The sequence below is a fragment of the Mus caroli genome, unplaced genomic scaffold, assembly GCF_978045245.1.
Source record: "Mus caroli unplaced genomic scaffold, Mus_caroli_1 scaffold_15, whole genome shotgun sequence".
Lineage (NCBI taxonomy): Eukaryota > Metazoa > Chordata > Mammalia > Rodentia > Muridae > Mus > Mus caroli.
This window is the reverse complement of record NW_028227270.1, coordinates 25,403,501-25,425,892: the sequence shown is the minus strand read 5'-3', so window position 1 is coordinate 25,425,892 and position 22,392 is coordinate 25,403,501. Positions and strand designations below refer to the sequence as shown.

Genomic DNA, 22,392 nt, shown 5'->3' with positions numbered 1-22,392 from the left:
AACAGAGGTAGGAGGGTCCCTGGAGTGCAGCCTGTCAAACACAGCTAGATCCTGTATTAAAGAAGAGCAGGGGGTACTGGGGTGCTCTGTTAAAACCAGTCAAAAGTCTTCTTTGGCGAACAGCAAAGATGTGTCTTTGCAGTCTCCTGTTTCTGCCTCTAATCTGAACACCGTCAAATATAGCTTTTCCCCCTCATTGTTCTCAAATGAATGTTCCAAACAGTCATTATCAATTAATTAGAGGTGATATGTGAGATAGAAATCTGTTAAATGTTCTTGCTTTAGGGCAAACTAACACAAGCATCTGGTTCACCAGCAACCAGCCCCAATACAAACATTTTCTTCATAGAGGCTCTAGGTAACCATTGGAAGGTATTCCTGGGAGATCAACAGCCCAGTACCATGGACCCAGCCCACAAAAGCAACTAAGACGGGCCTGTGCCAGAGGAACCGGCTTTCTCTGGAACCTAGGACATAAACGTGGGCTTTTGAATTTGTTCATTTGTCTTGCCTCCTCTCTCTACCTGGGATAGTCTTTCTGTGTGGCCTAGGCTGGCCTCAAACTCTCAATTCTCTCCCTTCAGTCTCTTGAACACAGGCTTGTTACCCCCAACTCCCCATCCCCCACCCTCAGCAAAATGTGCTTGTGCTTTTCGAGTTATTTAGAAGGGACTGTCAGTCACACGGCCATCTTTATTTGAATATAATGGAGCAAAAAATGCTCTTTTATTAATCTGATGTACATTAAATACCTTTGCAGCTGTTACATGAATGATAGTTACCTGGCATATAAATGTATACACACTTCCACATGTGATAGGTCTACGCTGCACACGAGCCATCCCACACGGAGCATGCCCTGTCACAAGGATACACATGGCCGTCTCCGGGACTTTTAGTGAAGGTGCACTTGGCCCAACATTTTGGCAATCAGAAATGAGACACGAAGGAGCATACCAGAAAGATGAGTTCACAGCAGGGCCAGCAGAACTTGATGGAGACTCCAGAAAGCTGACATGGGAGTTACTGAGGGTCACACATGCAGCACAGATATACACTACAACAGGGGGACTGGACCACACAGTGGGACAGCAGACAGAGCACTAAATATAGAAAAGAGAAAGAATACAACGCCTAACACCCATACACCCAAACCAAGGACAGGACCGAGTTGCCAAAAGCAGGGTGGGGTTATAGTCCAAGGTGGAAGTGGACCTCTTCTAGGGCTTTCCTTCAGCTAGACCCTGGTCAGGAGCACATGGTCTGTTCAATGTATTCCTGGGTCAGGCAGAGAATATAAAACCACATTTGGGAAAGTGCATGAAATAGCTAACTTATTGCAATTCTCCCTGAAGGAACAACACCCAGAGGCCAATGGGTTCTCTGCATGACTGATCCTAGTCTGAGCCAATTAGGAATATGGAGAGAAGCCTTTGAGTATTGACATGAGCACTTGCTAAATCTTTCCTTACCGTGGACTTATGAGTAATGTCATGCTGACTCACAAGCCCAAGGGGACATTCAACCCCACCTGGCCTGGATCAGTACGTTGGGAGGCCCCACCTCCTTCCCCAACAAACCCAGGACCCTGTGCACGCTACGGAAGCATGCTACTGCCAAGTTATGGGAAGTTAAACAGTCTTCATGGCTTCAGAGAGTGGTACATTGGCGAATGTTTACCAATGCCTGGGGTGCTATAGGGGTAGGAGGAGTCTGACCCCGAGCATTTGTCACTTTCCATGCTGTAATTGTTACTGCTGTGGATGAGCTCAGCATAATGTCACTGACCCTGTCATTGGGACACCATTATTACAGTACTTCCAAAATAGAGATGTAATAGGCATATCATACTTTCCTCAAGGGCATGACTAATAAAAAATGTAGAAAGAAAATAAGTAGGAAGTGATGAGTTTTGAATATATATTGCTTTAAAATATAGCTGATTTAATTACAATGACGGCTACATTTCTTGACTGCCTTTCAAAATTTTCTGAAACATAAGCCACTGGCTCTAAGATTAAGGTTGAACCTGTTCCCAGCCATGGCTGGCTTTAGATGACACCATCCTTTCTGGTCTGGCTGGTCAATCCTCAGAGCACCAGGGCGCTGCTCAGGGACAGGATCTCCTGGCTGTCAGGGAAGGTATTTGGCTTGGTGTAAAAGCTTCTCTGAGTTTGAACCAAAGGCTGAAAGCTGTTGTCCCTTCTTAGTTCTCAATTTTCTTAGCTCTAGGGGCCATGCAAATATGGTAGGACAGGCCAAGGATGGGCAATGGTTGTAGTTTAAGCATCTGGCCTTCAGTTCTGTGTAGGTATTTACACAGACAAGGAGTGCCAGAGACTACACCCTCTCTCTCTCTGTCTTGCTTCCTTGGAGGATCCAGAACCCCAAAGATCCTTTGCAGCTTCAAAGCACTTGGCAACAACCCTGCAGCCCATTTCAAACTAGAACCTGTAAGCTCCCTGGCCTCCTGCTGTCAGAGCCTGTTTTCTGGGTGACTTATCGCAGAGGCAAGAGAAGGGGAAAGTCTGCAAGACAGTGTGACGGGGTCACAAATCTCTACCATCAGAAAGGAAACACCCCCAGGAGGGTTGGCTTAGAGGCTGGTCTCTGGCATGCTGAGGCCCTGAAAAGAGAGCTTCTAGCATGCCCAGAGGGGACACACTTACTGCCTAGCTCCCCATAAAGAACAGCTCTGGAGAAACAAACTTCTCCAGAGAGGCACCGGCTCTCTTTGCTGCTGTGTCTTCTTTGATCAATATCTTAGTGCAATTTCCTGTTGAGACCATTTAAAGAAACATAGACATGAATGTGTGTGTGTGTGTGTGTGTGTGTGTGTGTGTGTGTGAAGTACTGTTTAATACACCCTAGAAGCAGTTCATTCTTTCTCAGGTAACCCCCAGTCATGCATAGTTCTTGTACTAACTGTTTGTTGTAGATTATAACTTGCTTAACACTTGGAAAAATAAGACATTGGTAGAGACCTAATACAAGATATACGACTGTCTTGTCTGTCATTCCCTGCTCTGTGTTCTCAAAGAAACACTACAAAGGGTTAAATATCTGAATACAGCCCAATGTCTCAACACCTAGCACACGTGAGGCCAAGCCTTAGATGGTATTAGCCCAAAAAGCATGTGAAAGAAGAACAGATGTACTCTACCCAACTCTCTCCTCTACCCAGCTCCACCGGTTTAATCAGTGAGCTAACAGACACACAGGCTGTGTACCCTGTGGCTCAAAATGCTGGGCTTATTAAACTGCATCTGGGTGTTGAGAAAAGTATAGGGAAGCCCTGGCGATCGATCAATCGATGGTTTGTGTGTGATTGGTGAGAGACTGTTGACAGGGGAATGGGACAGTCAAGAGTGAAAGCGACAGAACAGGACGTGGAGAGCTGCCAGCTTCCTGAAACAGGGAAAGGGCATGCACTATGGCTAAGAGATCCTGACAACTTCCTTTGGTCAGATGACAAGAGAAATTTTACCTAAAATAGATACTTTGCTCAGCAGAATGCAAATGTGAAGAAACACATCGGCTACTTCAGGGCGCTCCACTGTGTAGATGTGTGTTTGTTGTCTAAGCATGCCTATTTTTGGGGTTAGGGGGTGAGGGGTAGGAGTAGTTGGTAACTATGTTTGGCACAATATGGGATTTAAAGGAAACCTGATATAGAGCCACTAGGCCCCAAACAATATGGTAATTGTCTACAGTTCCAGGTGAAGGTCAAATCTAGGCATCCTGGTTTCAGAGCCTTTTGTACGTGAACACGTAAGGCATCTTGATGAAGAACTAGGGAAAAGCCTTTTTGATAGAAGGTAGACACAAATTGGAGAATATCATATTCTATTGTGGTTGGCAGAGAGTGTTCCCACGGAATGCTCTGGAAACAATCCTAGAGTTTAGAATGTCTCCCAGGTGTGCTAATCTCATTGCTGGAACGTTATCAATGGAGTCACACCCCTTCCTCCCCGTTGATCTCCTAAGATATTCTGAAATTGAGTGAGGTTTTGGTGCAAACTTGAGCTCTGATTGGATGAGATTTGCAAATGAGGGCCCATCTACCAATTTATGTGTAACCATTGAGAAGCACTAGATCCATTTAAGGCAGCATTTCAAGAAAATAGTGAAGTAGATGGATAGGGGACTCTAGGATACAGCCATGTGTGGTCTACTTCCAAGTGTCTGTCTTTTAACTGCAGGGTGTCTTCTGGGGTGGTCCATTCCCTGGGTAGATAACAATGGCTCTGAACTGAGAAGCACTTAAAACCCAGAGGGTGGGCATAGGCAACAGGACAAGTGCTCTAGCCTATTGTATGAGGTCTTCCCAAGCCAACACCCACCCTCCTTAGAGACTTGCTTATTCTCTTGGAGAATAAAATAGAACCATTCTTTTTCTCTATAGGTGGAGAAACTGAGGACCAGTGTGCCCAGTGACTCGATTCTTGGCCTTTTGGCTAAGATCAAGTTCCTTCTCCTTAGAAAGATCTCTGCCTGCTTAAGGACCCATTGCTCTTGGGTCGTGGGCGAGTAACTAGTATGAGATGAGTCGGGAAGGAAGTAGGACTGAATGTGAGGCTTATGACCCAATACATAGGGCAGAGCGTCTCATGGAAGCCACAGCTCAGAGCAGCTGCTTAGCTGGCGCTACTATTTGTTTTCCTTTCTTTCCTACTGAGAGGAGTCATGGGGCATTCTGGGCTGATTCTGAGGAGTAATGGTGGGGGTTTTAGCTAGAAAAGGAGTTCAAAATGCAGGCACAGATGGAGCTGTGTCACTTCTGAAACAGCTTTCAATGTCCTTTTCCTGTATGTGAATGACACGGGATAGCAGATGTCTACCCTGGTGTCAAGGCCTGTGACACTCACACAACTGGGGCTTCTGTCGAATCTCATGGTTGGATCTTAACCTCTAATTATACCTGAACAAGCCACGGCATGCATTTGAGAAGCAACTCGAACCCTGTCATGGAAAGGAAAGGTTACACACAGTGAAGAGGCTGAGGGAAATGTGTGGGGAGTGGGCAAGACGGCACCAAGAAGGCTTGTGACCACTGATCGTCCAGGAGGTTATAGAAGAGATCCCTCATGGGCCACCTGGGAAGCTTGGGGTAGGTGACAGAAATGGTTTTCCTGAAGGGGACAGATGGTCTTATATAAAGAAGGGTTCTGTTGGGTCATCCCATGCTGGCCTAACCCAGTGTCCAGATAAAATTCTGAATAACTATGTCTTGCAATTTGGAATGTACTTGTAGCTAAATCAGGGAGCAGAGACAATGTGAGAGTAAAGACTATCCAGTAAGATCACTACCACAGCAGGCCAGAGTAGAGAAAGCAATGCCTTTGCATTTGTATGGGTTTTTTTGTTTGCTTGTTTGTTTTGAATGGGAAGATAGGGATTCATATCTTACTTTTGCAGCAATTTTGTTGCATGCCACATTCAACCAAAAGGTCTACTCTGGGCCTCAAATATGTTTTGTTCAAAAAGAAAACAACCATGGTGCAAATAGGAGAGAGAAATGAGCCTGCATGGAAAAAAAAATAGAGATTCTCCTTAGGCTTTTGAAACACAGATTTGTTTCCAGGGATGAGAAACAGAAGTGAGTTCTGTTCTGGCCCTGCCTCGTTGGTGTCTTTCAAATCAATGATGCTTCGAAGGTTTCCTGGTCAGCTCTGCAGCTCTGGCTCTCATAGCCTTGATGTCCAGGCTCTGAGTACTCAGGTTATCTGCAGGGAACCACTTTCTCTCTGCAGCTTCCCATCTTAACTCGAGGCTGCCCCCTCTACCAAGCCTGCATTACTTCATGGGGACAGTGGATTAATGGCTTATGTTAATCAAAGAGCTTTTCACAGAATTTCAGCTCCAGGAGGGATCAGGGAACGCATGAGGGGAAGGGAGGCAAGGCAGAGGGGACTCCAGGGAGCAGGGCCATCCCTGAACAGATTCTTGGAAACAGAAGTTTCTTTTTTTCTGGAAGGCCCGGGGCTGTGGTCATGCAAGAAAAGCATAAAATAAGCAAAGAGGATTCCCCCTCCAACAAGACAGAGGCCGTTAAAAAAAAAGAATGCTGTTTAAACACAGGCCTTGCGCTGGTTGCTATCACAGGCTGCAAATCTACAGGGAGGCTTCAGATTTCAAAGACGTGTAAAAGGATGGGCCTGGGGGAGGGGCACCCGGCAAGAGACGCGAAAGTCCTTTAGCTGACAGCTGGCCCGTGGGAACGTCCTGCTGACCCCTCCTTCCATGCTCATGAAGATTCCAGAGGTAAAACAGATATTCACCCACCAGGAAATGCTGTCCTGCCTGCCGGAGGGTTGCTTGGGAGAGCAGGCAGGCTCAAAAATTGTCCAGAGACAAGGCTAGGAGCCCACAGCCTGGGGACACTGGAGGGACATGACCTGATGTGGAGATTTGGGCTAAAAATGTTAACAGTGGACAGTTGATCAAAGGAGGGTGGGTGGCGTTGACCCTCAAGGGACTGTATGAGAGAGGCTCCCTTCTGTGTCCCAAATGACTTTGGTTGTGAATTTCTTACCAATTTCTATCTAAAAATCTGCCTTGTGCAGCTCAGGTAGGGTTTTGTTGCCAATTGGGGATAGACTTTAAACTTTTCTTGTTAACAAAACCACCTTAATCATCCTGCCCCAAAGAGCCCCGCCCAGAAGTGCTTGGTGTCACAATTTTCTTGAAACACCCTGCTGTAACAGCTAGAGTGGCTGGCAGGCTGTCTTTTTTCTAAGTAAACAGGAAGCATCGCTCAGTATGAGAAAAAAGAAAGAAAGAAAGAGAGAGAGAGAGAGAGAGAGAGAGAGAGAGAAGAAAGAAAAAGAAATCCCTTTCCTCAGCACAAAATTATGCCAATTTAAACTTCCTGTTAGTAGAGCATCGCGAGCAGGGTCTATTTCTTACACCAGCACAGGCTTTTTAGATTCTTGGTGAATGTAGTCCTTGGGGAAGCCTGGTCAACTGAGACATGTTAGGAACACTTCCACTGGGCACTGAGAAGCAGGAACATCACAGTTAGGAAAAGCTAACAGTGCATGGGGGGGGGGGGCTGCAAATCACACTGGAGGGGTAAGACAATACGCAGCTACACATTACATCACAGCAAAAGTTTGTGTTCTGATACTTGGCCACCTTTCTATACATAAAAACTCTGAAGCTTTGAGTCAGGCAATACGACCGACCCACGGTGGGAGAAGGGAATGGCTTTTGTCACGTCACATCAGAACCTGGGTTCGTGTGTCAGGCAGGCGCAGCCCCACGAGTCCTCCACACACGAGCACAGTGGAAGCCAGCAGGATGGGAATTGCTTTGGTGATGCTGACCAAGGAGCCGAAGATTAAGTTTCCCAGGACGGCCGCTGCTTTACAGAGGGCGTTCAAGAAGCCGAAGCCCGTTGCTCTGCAAGGGACAGAAACACAGACAAGGTTTAGAAAATGACGCTCGGGAGTCCAGCTTTAAACTTACATGTTCTGCGCAGTCATTCTGATGGTCTTTACGTGGTTTGTGCCGTATGTCAGTGAAGCAGATAATTAAATGCTTGTTAGCAAACGCGGAGGCAGAGAAGCCAGCTGTCACTGCTGCGGCCGGTCTCCTGATGACGTACATACAACTCTACTGACTCTTATTTTGGTACAGAAGAAAAAAAAAAGCTCTTTCTTGGTCCAATGTGTTGGAAGGATAATTTCACTCCGTGTAAGTCCTCTCAGGATAAAAGCAGGCTTAAAGCCTCTTTCTGTAGGAGTCAGCTAGCCTCTGCTTAGCTTGGGAGAAGCTGGGCCACCTCCTCTGTCCAGGGAGTGGGACTGGGCGATCTAGCAGACTCTCATGTCTTTACAAAAGTGACTTGTTATTTGTTTTATGTGTCCACAATCTCGGTGACACCTCTTAAATAGAGGAAATAAGGAAATTCAAATTTTGTTCCAGTATAAAATACAACTGCCTTCTGTCAGACACTATCAGCCTGCTTCTCAGTGACTCAGCACCTGTAGTTTACTTACGTCAGCATCCGGTGCTGTGCATTTCGACCATAGCTAAGAGTTCCCATCATCGCTAAGAGTTGCTATGCAACACGGACCCTTTAAAGGGCATCTGTCAACATCACAGTGTGCCTGTGTTCTCTCTCTCTCTCTCTCTCTCTTTCTCTCTCTCTCATTTTGTCCCCCTCATTTTAACTGTCTCTCAGTCTGTCTGTCTCATGTCCCCACTCTGAGACTGTTTTTGCTACCCCACCCCCAAACCTCTTGCTTTAGGTCTGTTGCACAGGGTGCTCTCTTAACAGCACACCCGGACCCACCCAGGTCCCTTCCAATGCTTTACCCTATCAATAGTGATATGGCAATGGGTTTCTCTAGGCTTATTTTATTTTCACTTTCCTCTTATTAGTTATCTAAATGAATATTCCTAGATTTTATTTTTATACTCATTTATTCATCTAGTATGTATGTGGAGATCAGAGACCTTACAGGAATCAGTTAGCACTGAACTTTCCATCCTCCTGTCTCAGCCTCTTGGGAACTATGATTATAGGGTATTTGCTGCCAGGTCGGTATAATGTGCTCAATTTTTAAAACATTTATTTATTTATTTACTTACTTACTTACTTATTTCTTTATTTATATGAATACACTATTGCTGTCTTCAGACACACCAGAAGAGGACATCAGATCCCCTTACAGATGGCTGTGAATTTATTGAACTCAGGATGTCTGGAAGAACAGTCAGTGCTCTTAACCACTGAGCCTTCGCTCCAGCCCGTGCTTGATTTTTAAACAATTAAAGTCAACTGAATTTTCAAGAGGTGTGTCCTCCTCTTTTAGGTACCAAGTATGTTTTTGCCAGTGGGTGGAGAACAAATGCAGCCTGAGCACGCCTGATCTGGAATCTGTGGGACCTTAGCTGTTTCAGGTTAGAATTTGGAATGTGTGCATAGCCATTCCTAGTTGAACACTTTCATCCAGAAACGTGCAGTCCAAAGTGCTTTACAATCTGAAACTCACAAGCATGTGAACTTTCAGAGTAGTGGTGTTCAGCATTAGGAACGAGCAAGTTAGTTCATGGTGAGCGAATGTAGTGTCACCATGCGCTGAGAGATGGCTCATTTCGTGTAAGTTCTGACTGTGAAGGCAGGAGGACCTGGATTCAAACCCTCAGAGTGCATGTAACAAAAGCATGGCTTCCTTCTAATGCCTGTAACTCCAGTGTTGGAGAGGGGGCTGGAGGAGCGGGAGCAGAGAAAGGAAGGCAGATACTGGGAACCAGTCAGTCTAGCTGAAACGGTGAGCTCCTGGTTCAGTGATAGACCCTGTGTGGAAAGAAAGAGAGGAAGGAAGGAAGGAAGAGAGGAGGAGAAGCAATAAAGGAAGATGACACCCAATGTTCTCCTCTGGCCTCCACATATATGTACACTTGAACATAACACATGCACATACACCACATGCCACACACAGACACACAGACACAGACACACAAAGACAGACACACATACAGACAGGCACACAAAGACACACACAGACACACAGACACAGACACACAAAGACATACACAGACACAGACACACAAAGACAGACACACATACAGACAGGCACACAAACACACACACAGACACACAGACACAGACACACAAAGACATACACAGACACAGACACACACAGACACACATACAGACAGGCACACAAAGACACACACAGACACACAGACACAGACACACAAAGACATACACAGACACAGACACACACAGACACACATACAGACAGGCACACAAAGACACACACAGACACAGACACACAAAGACATACACAGACACAGACACACACAGACACACATACAGACAGGCACACAAAGACACACACAGACACACAGACACAGACACACAAAGACATACACAGACACAGACACACACAGACACACATACAGACAGGCACACAAAGACACACACAGACACACAGACACAGACACACAAAGACATACACAGACACAGACACACACTGACACACATACAGACAGGCACACAAAGACACACACAGACACACACAGACACACACACACACAGACAATCACAGTCATTTCCTTATCAGAATTCTCTGGCTAAGTTACAGAGAATCATATTGTCGGCCTAAAGATCCTGTCTGTTGTGTTAGCATCTAAGACCTGCAGGCATGTGAGGTCCTTCCTCTTCCTGTCTCTTGTTATCTGCTTCCTTCCCCTTCCTCACCTCTTCTCACTTCTTTTCTGTTTCTTCTCCCTCTGGGGATTGAACCCAGAGCCTCAGACATAGTAAGCTTTGTCCTATCACTGAGCTTCACTCGCAGCCCGGCCATGTATAGTTTTTGGAAAATAAAAATCTTCATCTGTTTAGTATTCACGTGTTGGGTGGTTTTCTGTGTCCTTTCAGGCAGGACACGTCAATTTTCCCATGATTTTACATTTACCGCCATGAGAGTATGTAAATTTCCTTCTGGCACTCTGTCAGTTCGCTGTTTTCTGGCCTCTTGCTGAGAGTCAGTGGGGATTGAAGGCAGATTAAGTGTACAGCATTTTTAGGCTATGTTTTCATTTAACCCACAAAGGAACTTGAATCTTCTGTGGTGCAGATTGAAGCGGTTAGCACACACCGGTCTGAGGTTGATTTGGAAGTCTGTACGTGTAGGGTTTCCTTTGACAACTGCTCATCACGGCTCATACAGAGACACTTCCTGCACTGTGCGTTTTCAGAATCTGAGAAATGCATTGTAGTTCCTATGCAGTCAGCCCCTTGCTATGCCACTGAAAGAGATCAGCCTCCCCAAGGCCTTCTCACCCCTGCGAGCTCAGGAGGCCAGTCTGGGTGTTCATACACTCTACCGGTGGTCATGCCAGCTCAGACACATCTAAAAAGAGCAGTAACAACAACAACAACAACAAAGCCCAAAATCAGTAGAGAGAACTACACGCCCGATTTCCCCACTGACATAGAGCTCTGGTGTAGAAAGAGCAAGGGTTTCTTTCCTTCCTTCCCTCGCCTATCAATCAGAAAAGAGAAGAACAAGAGGATCTGCTATCTCTCTGCTAAGTCTGCCCTCTGCATGTCTCTCTAGCCAGACCTTGTTCTGAATTCTGGCTTAGGCGAGTCTTTAGCATGTATGTCCTTATCCTATACAAATCCTGCCGCTTCGGAAGCTCCTGTCCCCGTTCTACCCAGGAGCTTTGATGGGCTAAGCATTAACTAACATCATCCATCATTAGTGGACTCTCACCGTCAACACTACGACTCACTCTGGGTGTTGAGCATCCTGTAGGGTCTGACGAATAGAAGATGACATGTTTGCCCAACAATATGGCAGCACTCAGCATAATCTATTGTCTTAAAAATCTGCCGAGTGCCACCTTTTCATCCTCCCCCCCTCCCCCACCCCCAGACCCTGGCTCCCCTTGGTCCTCTGCCTAACAAACTGTCATGAGCCACACCTTCATCTTCTGGTGTTAAGATAAAGCGCATCCTGCTGGGGAAAACAGCTAGAACATGTGTGTCGCTGATAAGAAAAAGGAAAACATTCTCTCGCTATGGTGAAGCCTAGGACACCCAAGCTGCAGAACGCCCCTTATAGGATAAACATCTGGGCTAGAGTAGCCATAGGTCACCAAGGCATGACCCTCTGCTGTGACCCAGAACAGGGTATAAAATCTGGAGAGATATCTCCTCACACTACTGGACCTGGAGCTGGGGACAGGGCAACTGGAGATGTCTGGGTGGCAGGGATGGCTTTGGGAACATCTGGTACCCAAGGATTCTAAAAGAAAGACGTCTTATTTCTTGATACTCTCTGTCTTCGTTTCCCCAGCTGAAGCAGTACTTCAAATGAAATCTAGCGTCAGCATTCAAGAAATTGTGCCTGCCCTTCTCTCAGCACTTGAATTATTCCTTCAAATATCCGCAGCTGGAGAGTGTGATGTTCAGTGCATCCGAGGCTCAGCTGTGTTACAGAAACCATTTCCAAAGCAAGTCTCCCTAGGGGCTATCTGCTTTCTCTGAAGTCAAGCTTTTACTCAGTTCATCTCTGCTTTTCCTTAAAGCAAGGGATTAACTTTTGCAGGTCACCTCATGCTTCCACCGAATGCTTCCATGTCCCTTGAGGGCAGTCTCTGCTTGATTTCTCAGCAGCAGGCTGGGCCCTGTGTTCTTTTTCACACTGAGATATTTCTCTATCTCCTTTTACCCAGGCTTCGTCAAAAAGGAGATAGAAATGGTGCTCTCTCTCGATATATCTCAAAATATCTCCACTCCTTTTGCTTTTTCCAGGCAGACTTTGTTCTCTACTATTGCTTACACACATATAACACATAATTCCTTTCCTTATACTACCCCATGCCTCATTCTATCCTTGTTCCACAAACTCTACTGTACCCCCTTCCCGAGGCCGAAACGTGACTGGTTCTTTGGAGGATTTCACAATGTAGTGGGTTCTAGTTTTTAGTTAGATTGTTTTAGGATTCAGTTAATTACATTTTATTTTATTATTTTTTATGTATGTGTATTTTGCCTGCATGTATATCTGTGTATCACTTGTATGCAGTGTCCAAGGAAGCCAGAAGAGGGCATCTAATCCTTTGGAACTAGAGTTCTAGACCACGGTGAGGTGCTTGTTGAGCATTGGAATTGAACTCGGGTCCTCTGAAAGAGCAGTCAGTGCTCTTAACTGCCGAGCCATCTCTCCAGCCCCGTTCTGCATTTTAATGGAGGTTGGGAAAAGACAACTGCTGTCTCCATTGTGGATGGAGGGAGACTGGGGTTGCCTAACAGCTTCTTCCTTTGTACCTTGTTGCTGAGTGATGCCTGTGTTTTGGATGAAAAGGAGGAAGACCATCAGGTGTTAGGGTCATGGCTGACATGTGTCAAGCACGATGACTAGCTCTTGCTTTAGCATGCTAAGTCCCTGTCCCGCCTACTAATGAAATCACTTTGTAGAGGCCTGGAATAGCAGAGTTCAGACTCCTTTCACAGATGTCACCTGCTGAAAAAAAAAAAAAAAAAGGAAAGCCTTGTCGCCTAGGCTGAACTTCTGGAAGGAGCATTTTTCCAGTCAGCATAGTCAAGTGATCCATAGAAGTTATAAAAAGAATCCTCAAGACTCAGCATGGGGTATTTGGAAAAGTACAGGCTGTGCTTAAATGGAGGCTACACTGCGATGTAAACATTCATCTGGAAACCAGTTATTTGAAACACACGAGTTTCATTCGCCTCAGAAACAATTCTGTGAACAAAGGCTGGTTTCTCAGGTCAACTCCAAGCTGTTTTGACACTGAACCTGCTTGATTTCACAAACCATGATGCTAACTGTCCTGGAAGCCCTCGAATGCTTGTTAAGCAAATTGATCTTATTTGCACTCCTAGGAACAGGTTCACCTATGCACTTATTTATATCCATTTAATGATCACTCATTAAGTACTTTTTATATTTCATTTGCTTATGTGCCAGACTCGTCTTGAACTCTTCAGCTTCCTGCTTCCACCTTTCGAGTGCTGAGATTGCAGGTGTGCACCATCACGCCAGGCATGGAGCAACCGAGCATCTCAGATGTGCCGAGCGCTGCCCTATGCTGCACTGGCTACAGAGCTAAAGGCTGTCTTTCTTGGCGAGGGTGCAGTCGGGGAAGATGTCACAGAAGGGATACACAAGGACAGGACCAGCCTTGTTAGGACAGCTGGAAATTACCTGCTGAAGGATAACATACGAACAGGTACTCTGTCTCTCACACTATTCATTTGTCTTATGTCACGGTTGGTTCCCACTCAGTCCACCTTATCACACCCATAAAGACTTCTTTAATGCCAAATGGGCTATCTCTCTCCAGCTCTGAGTGCATGTTTCCTGCCTTTGTACATAGCTGTTGTCAACTTAGGGTTAGGATGGCAAGCTGATTGATCTAAGGTATGTGGGCAGGTACAAACACTCCCCTGCTACATACCATCCAACCTTGTAGCTTTTCAAAGAGCATTGCCTCCTGGATTCAGTGGCGTATGCTTATAAACCCAGCACGTGGGAGGCAGCAGTAGAAGAACTGCAAGATTAGGACAGCCTGGGCTACATATAGGACCAGCCTGAGCTACATGGGTGATACCCTGTTTGAAAGCAAAACCCTGAGACAAAATGCAAACAGTAATGGCCCATAACAATGGCAAAGGCCACATGTGTGGGGTAAGGGGCTATGCACAGACAGCCTGGTCTCCAGTTTAGGTCTTGAACCCCATGGGACCCGGTGGGTGGTAATTTCCACCTACATGGGACAGAAGGCGTTTGATCATGTCTCCTGGACCCCTGGCTCCTGTCAAAGTTACCGTCCCCACAGCCCCCCACAAGAGAAGGCATGTGGCTAGCAGTCGCATAGACAATGTCTCAAGCTTCTGGCATTCTGGCTAGACTCCTCCCCACAGTTACCTAGCAACAACAAGATAGCAACCCACTACTAAGAGGGGCTGCTTGGTCCCTCCTCACTCTCTTTAAGCTTTCTTACTCTCTAGCTCTCCTTCTTTCTTCCTTTCCCTTCCCACCTCTCTCTCTCTAAGCTTTTACCTCTCTTACTCTCTAGCCTTTCTTCTCTCTCTTCCCCTTCTCTCCTCATGGTCATGGCTGGCCTCTCCCTCTCTCTTTCTACCTTCCCTCCTTTTTCCCTGCCTTTCTACAATAAAGCTCTAAAACCATAAACTGTCTCTGATCATGAATGCCTGCTGTGCTTGAATGATGGGGTAGGCTTTCTCCTATCAAGCCACGGCTAACCTCACGCCTGAAGGCCTTCCTGAGCTGCAGCCATTGACAGGACCAAGCGCCCCCTCTCCCCCGCCTTCTTCCCCTATCTCTGGGGCGAGTGCTGCCCCAGGGTCCCTATTCTGTTCTCAGCTCCTCCTCCGTATCCAGCATGGGATGCTAGAGACTGAGAACCTGGTACCTGGGGCTGCCCTTTGTCCACCACCCGCCATGTGGTGTCAGTGGCTTCACACAGTCAGATGCCCACCCAGGGCTGTGTGGAAAGCGTCCACCAGTCCTCCTGAGTCTGCCTGCCCAGAGCACTGGAACTCTGGCAGGACTCAGGTTCTCTCCCACCCCCCTCTTTCCCTAACACCCACGGCCCCGCACACATGCACAGAAGTTCTGATTTTATTGCTCTCTAAGGGTCTAGGCATTGGTATTTTTCAGAAGTCCTAAGGGACTGCAAAGTATGCCCAGGACTGAGGACGTTGTTATCTTCCCAGGGATGGATGCTTTTTAAAAGTTGACTTGGGTGTACTGTTAAACACCAGAGGAAATAACAAAAGAAAACACGCATTTCCCCTCTGCCAACACATCATTTTCTCTCCGAATCCTTTCTGCCTGTTTCCAGTAATGCAAATTATCACAAGCAGAGCTTTTATACACTTTTGCTTTCTTTTCTTTTCTTTCTTTCTTTTTTATTTTAAATCACTCACATAAGGCTTTGTGTCATGTTGTTTGTGTTTGACTGTTTCATTTAGTTTGTATCCACCATTTCTCTAACTGCACCCTTGGCTAGTGAGGCTTCCAAGCTTAGGGTAACATCTATGATACTGCAATTAACACTCAAATACATAACAGACTTTGTCTGTGTTCATTAGGGAACGTTGGGCAGGATAGAGCAGCCAGGAAAAAATGGTGAGGATGCTGCCTGGTGGTGACTGGCAGCTGCAAGATATGCTGTGGCTATGAGATGAGTGAGAGGAGAGAGAGAGAGAGAGAGAGAGAGAGAGAGAGAGAGAGAGAGAGAGAGAGAGAGGAAGGAAGAGAGCAACGATGAGAGGAGGCTACCCTTCCTAGTGTGCTCCTGCTTCTTTTGTTTGTTTTTGTTTTGCTTCTTCGTTTGTTTTCAAGACAGGGTTTCTCTGTGTAGCCCTGGCTGTCAGGGAACTCTTAGATCTGCCTGCCTCTGCCTTCCGAGTGCTGGGATTAAGGCCATGTGCCACCACTCCCAGCTACGCTCCTGTTTCTGTTTGCTTTTATTGTTGCGTTTGTTATTTTTGTATTGAGAAGAAACAAGTCGGATACAGTACTCTAACCACCCCTGCCCTTCCCACCTCCACCTTCTGTTCTGTTGGTTCCGGTGGCGCTTTGTTTTGTCTTAGACGCAGTCTCTGTGTAGCCCAGACTAACCAATAACAATTCTGCCACAGTTTCAGAGCATGAAGACTCCAAGTCACGAGCCACCAAGCTGGCTCCTGCTCCTGTTCAGCCTGCTTTTCACATGTCCTATCTAGTTATTTTACCAAGTACCATCAGCTTCTCCCTAACCATCAGCTTCTCCCTAACCATCAGCTTCTCCTTAACCATCAGCTTCTCCCTAACGATCGTCTCCTCTCTCCTGGCTCCTCAGGGTTCCTTCCTTGAGGTTTCTGCCCACACCGATTCTCTCAGACACTTGCCTGCTGCAATCCGGGGCATCTGCTGGCCTGAAGTTAGCCTCCCAAAGACTGGCTACATCTGCAGGGGCTGCACAGTCCTTGCAGCTGCTCACCGCGAGCCCTCCGCAGAGGCATAAGGATGCCTGGGGTACTCAGTACATGAGCAACTTCCTGGCTGCTTCCAAGTATGTCAGAAGTAGATTTTCTAAGCATTTATGTGGGCCATTTTGGACCTTTTCTTAGGTATTAGTTGGATGATGTCTGTTTATTTGACTCTAAAATACCATCTTGCTTTCCCCCCCCCCCCAGAGAAAATGGCAAGCCTGGATTCTCAATTCAGAACACGGAATACAGTTGCTTGTTCTTTGCCTCTGTGTGAGCAGTGGGGACTGAACCCAGACCCTCGCATATGTGAGTCAGGGAAGCCATTAATGAGCTGTACCTGCCCCTCCACAGCCTTCTGATCTTTAACGGGGAATATTTGTCTTTCTGAGAAGAGTAGCATCGTCCTCAAGGAGGCTAGACACCAGCCTGAACCCCCACCAACCTGCCTTCCTCACCCCTCAGGTGTGGAAAGAGTTCCCCACAAGCTGGGCCGAGCAGTCTCCCTAGACTCCAAGTGGCTGTCCCTGTCATCCCAAAAGTCCCTCTACCATCAAGGGGCTTCCGGTTACTTTTTAAAGGTCCCTGTTCCTCGCTCCTGCCGAAATAAAACATTCCCATGAAACCCAGGCAATAATGAGAGCCTTTGTGTCTCATCACTGAATCTGATAAACCTGACTAGAAAGTGTGTGCCAGGGCCAGGGTGAAGAAGAAGAGAGCGACCAGGAATGCTGGGCAGCAAAGATGAGAAGATGAAGCTGGGAGTTCATCTGAGGTCAAGCACTGTTCATGCTGGTGTGTAGCCCAATAACCCATGAGCTTCTGGCTTTTATGCGGGTTTTGTTGTTTTTTTGGATTTAAGGTATTTTTTTGTTTGTTTGTTGTTGTTTTCTTGTTGTTTTAATCACCAAGGCATCCACACTGGCCTTGACCTTACTCTGTAACCCAGGTAGTTCTCCAACTTGCAAGTCTCCAGTCTCAGCCTTTCACGTGCTGGCATTACAGGCTTGTGCCATCCTCCCCGGCTGGCCCCAGGAAAGCTTCCTGGACAGACTCCACACTGTGTCTCAAGCCTCCTGGGAAGGCAGAGAGCTACACCTGCCACCTGTCTGAGGCTAAGTGACCCTGGACAAGTAACTTTCATGACCGGCTCTCCTCCCCTCCTCTGCAAGAAGAGCAGAATAACTACTCTTGTAGGGTGCGAGCTTTGGGTAAAGTTAATGTCTGAAATTCTCTGCACAGCATCTCATTCTCCATTCAATTCACAGGGGAGAGAAACAAGGGCCTGGAAGGCTGAAGGACTTGCCCCAGTCGGCAGGCTGATTTCCAACAGGGCCCGCACCTGAATTCACAACAGTTTTCTCTCCTCCACTGGTGCAGCGGAGCCAGCAGGACCTAGCCGGCAATGCGATGTGAGGGAGGAAGCTGACGGCCATGGATCCAGAGATCAAAGAGCAGGTGGCAGAAGTGGCAGAGGGACACTGAAGGGTCAGTGAAGAGAAGCCCACACAATTGTCTGAATGGCCTGAGGACTCTATAGTCCATTCCCGGGTGAATTTATTTTTATAAAGCTTTTTTGGTATTAGTTTCTTTTTTTTTTTTTTTTTTTTGGTCTGAGACAAAGGCTATGTAACCTAGGCTGGCCATGAACTTGTGTTCCTTCTCTCTTTGACTTCTAAGTGCTGATGTATGGGCCACCGTGCTCAGCCTTAGATATGTATCTCATTCATTCAGCAAATAAGAACAACGCGTCCTAATTTTAAGAAACCATTGCTTTAGTTAGTCAGGTGGTGAACAGTAAAGTCACCAACGTCCCACTGACATGCGCTCTATGGTGTGGTTCACTATGGCGGCTCACCAGGAGTCAACAGGCAGGGAATGATTGCACTAGAAGCATCTATCATAGAAGCCAGCATGATGGTGTGTGTGGGGGGAATGCTAATAAGCACGACGATGGGTTTCCATTGGTGGCATGAGTAGGGTTGAGGGCACGCAGTTGATTGGAAACAATGCCCTGCCCTCAGCACAACAGGCAATCAGGTATTCCCCCTGAGCCTGGCAGACTCAAACCATGGTAAAGTCTGCTTGGTGTGATTCCAGGTCCTAGAAAACACATGCTTTGAGCTTACAGGCTGGTGTTAGTGTTATTACTACATCCCTGTGTCTGTGGCCCTTTGATGCGAGGACTTGGTCAGTACCTGGAGCAGAGAGAGGCGACTTCATAGAGCTCAGTGGGCCGGATGACCGTCTTCCTCATCTGCTCCTCCCTCCTCCACCCTGTTCTAACCTCCAGCAGCATCCGTCCCCATGGCAGTGTAGCTGTCAGTCTGTGGTGTATAGAGGCAGTGCGTGCTCCCCATCCCTTATGCTTCCCTTCATTTTTCAGAGACGGGTTTTGCTTCATAGCTCAAGCTGGCCTGGGATTTCTATATAGCTTAGACTGGCCTAAAATTTGTAATCCCAATCCTCCTGTCTCAGTACCCCCAGTGCTGGATTACAGATACAGGCCACCATACTCAGCTCTCACTCTCCCGAGACAGAAAGAAAGACTCAGCTGAATGGCCAATGTGTAAACATACGGGAAAATGCAAACAGATCTAACAGAATGACATGGCATATAGAGACCGGTAAACGGGGAGTTCATGGGTTGGTGACAAGAAGGCTGTCAGTAGAGGGGACTCAGCATGACATTTTCTTCATCTTCATCCCACATCTCAAACAATCACAGCGCAGGCTAGCTGAGTGGTCTCCCTACAGACACACCAATGGTCAGTAGGAGAATCAAGATTGCAGGTTGGCTGTGGGGAGGAAATGGAAATATCTGTGTGAACAGCCGTAGTCCTGAGGGGAGGGTCTTAGGGAGTTAACTCTGGTCTGTGGTTTGATGCTAGCTCATTGAGAAAGAGAAAAATCCCATGGACTAGAGGGACAGCACAAACCATCAAGACTAACAGGGGGTGGGGGGTATGAGCTGCCGGGAGTTTACACCTCTGGGATCATAGCTGGACTGTGCGTACATGAGAAGTGGCCAGGGAAAGGCAGGAACTCTCTGCAGGAAGGACATACACCCTGAAGACAGGGTGAGCACAGATTACTAGTCTGGTAACTGGTGTGGTTCCTGGCCTGGGCTCCAGGGATGGAGGGCCACTAGGGTGAAGGACACAGAAATGCGGACTCTGCCATGGCCACACGGTGGCAGCAGAAAGCCACTGGCGAGATGGCAGCCGTGCTGACCAAGAAGCAAAGTGTACCAGAGCATACAGGCCACTTGGCTACTTAGGATTTGAGGGAAGCCTACAGTTTGACAAGAAAGGAGGATTAAAAACAGAAGGATGGAGACATTGAATGGCGTATAAACCTGGCTTAGGCACTCCTCCAACTGGTCCCTTCCCCTCACACCCTGAGGGCCTTGCCACTTATTGTCACCTGTGTTGTGAAAGATCTTTTTCAAAGCATCAAATGTCACCTTACAGGATACACATCTCCCTGGAGGATGCCATTACAGTCACAGCTCTCCTTCATGCCAGCATCCTCTTTGTCCCTGGACAGTTTCATTTTTCTCTACAGCACTCAGAACCAACTGATCGGTCTACTTTACTTAGCTAGTAGTTTATTGATTGTCTTCTCCAGCCCTGTGTAGGCTCCATTCAGCCTAGGCTTGCTGTCTGACAACTCCTGTATCCCAGTGACTGAAACCCCCCTCAGGGACCAGGATATGCATTCCCTAAGTATGTTTTGGATCAATGAGTCAACCACGGGCGCTCTCTCTAGTTCAGGCATCTTTTTGCTTCCGATATAAATATTCCAATGCCCATTGGACAGCTCCATGCAGACATGAAAATTCACCCTCCTCCAAATGGAACCCACTATCTCCCTGACTGAAGTCTGAAGGCTCTGCTCCCCCAGAGTGTCCCTGCCTCAGCACGACGTAACCATTCTGTCAACTGTGTAAGCTGAAACAAGGATCTCCTTTGAGAACCTTCCCTCATTTCAGTACGTAGACAAGTATGCAGTTTCCATTTTCCCTCCCAAACCATTCCCCACGAACACGTGGAATTCTGACTTCTCCTTTTTCCCATCTACATTTTCTCTAGATTTTCTTCCTCCTCAGGATGTAATGCAAGTGAGATTCCTGCCTCCTCTCTGGGCATTAAGAGTGAACTCTCAACCTATGACTGATATCTCTGTGTCTCTATAAGCCCCCTCTTCTGTCTTCATGGGACGATCAATGCACTGGGCTCGGTGACTGAGTTTCTGCTGGACTTTGCTAGCTCTCTTCCTTCCAGGGCTTTTTAGGTGGCATTTCGCAGACTACCCGTTCCACCCATCTCTTTGTGTGCCTGCCACCCACTATTCTTCAAGCTCAAGTTCAGATACTGCCCTTCTAAGAAACTCTCTCTGACACAGTAACCTCCACATCTCTTCTTCCATTAACACAGCCGGACCACGCTGTAACTGTATGGACATGCAACTGTACATCCTTTGCCCAGAGGAAACATCACGCAGGGCTTACAGAGTCCTTGCACATCCAGTCTCTTCCTTTCCTCATCTTTAATGGAGGACTCAAGTGAACACACACAGCAAGCTTCCCTTTCCTTTCCTTGGCATTTCTCCTTTCTAACCTTAGGACCGAGGCAGACCGAGGTTACCCAGGGGAAAGGATTACTCAATCCTTGTGTTCTTCTCTTTTTCTTTTCAAAGTCAGTGCCCCTCCCCAAGAGAATATTCATCCCTCACCCTCCTGTGAGCTGTGTGACAGGTGATTTAATCTAAAATCCCATCAAACTCACAATGTAAGACAAACAGGAAGGAGGCTCTCTCATTCAGCCTTGCTTTAACACGGAGGGTGTGAATTAAAATGTCCAATTTTGCCGGGCGTGGTGGTGCATGCCTTTAATCCCAGCACTCAGGAGGCAGAGGCAGGCGGATTTCTGAGTTTGAGGCCAGCCTGGTCTACAAAGTGAGTTCCAGGACAGCCAGGGCTACACAGAAAAAACCTGTCTCGAAAAATAACAACAACAAAAAAGTCCAATTTTGTGGGTCCAGGTTTTAAAATGAGATGCTGATGAAGGAAATTCAGTGACCTCCTGCCACACAGAGAGTGAGCATAGTGTGGATGGTGCAGGGGACACTGTGTGCAGACTGTACAGTTCCCACTGCCGGAGAAAATGATGGAGAACTTACTAAGGATGTGAATGAGAATGTTTGATAAGTAGTCTTTTAGGCCCTTGGGCTATGGATGTTCTATAGGAATTGGTCCTTTATACGAAGAAATGCTGTAAAGATGATCCTGAGGGATAAATGTGTGAGTGCCCCCTGTACAGGAAATACCCAGGGGTGCAATACGCAGGACTGGTAACAAATCGAGAGCTCAAATGTCTCAGTGTAGTCCTTTCTTAGAGGGCGAAGAACACCCTTTCTTTTCAAAGGCTACAGCGTACTCCAGTGCAGAGGACATACTTGCATGGCAATCAAACATGGGACTTTTCATGGAATGAAAGGCGGCACAGGGCATACGTTTCAGCTCCTGTCAGATGGCAAAGCAGGGCTGTAATACTTTGTTACTATTCAGCTGCAGAGTTGCACCAAGCCCCCTCTGATATGATGCCCAAGGCATCCGTGCCTCTTTTGGGGGACTGTGTGACTAAGTATTCCAGCTGCAACCTTCTTCTTAGAAAGAAAGGGTGTGTGTGTGTGTATGTGTTCATGCAAGCGCAAATATGTGCAAGCCACAGTGCACTGTGTAGGTCAGAGGTCAACTTATGGTGTTCCTCTCTGCTTGCCCTGAGAGTGTTACTGTTCGCTGCAACTTGCCCAGGCTGGCTGGCCTGGGAGTTTCTGGGGATTCTCCTGGTTTGTCCTCTCCCACTGGGAGCACTGGTGTTTCAGAAGGCTGCTACTGA

The 22,392-nt window shown here is 47.0% G+C and overlaps 1 protein-coding gene across 2 annotated transcripts in view; it reads right to left on the bottom strand.

Annotated features, from left to right (window-relative positions):
* Positions 1-673: 673 nt before the first annotated feature.
* Sv2c (synaptic vesicle glycoprotein 2C) overlaps positions 674-22,392 on the bottom strand; it is a 180,735-nt gene continuing 159,016 nt past the window's right edge. For both annotated transcript variants that reach the window (XM_021180140.3, XM_029484979.2), the window contains exon 13: positions 674-7,404. In XM_021180140.3, the coding sequence (XP_021035799.1) occupies positions 7,221-7,404 (184 nt within the window). In that variant the 3' untranslated portion in view covers positions 674-7,220. The remainder of the gene's footprint in view (positions 7,405-22,392) is intronic.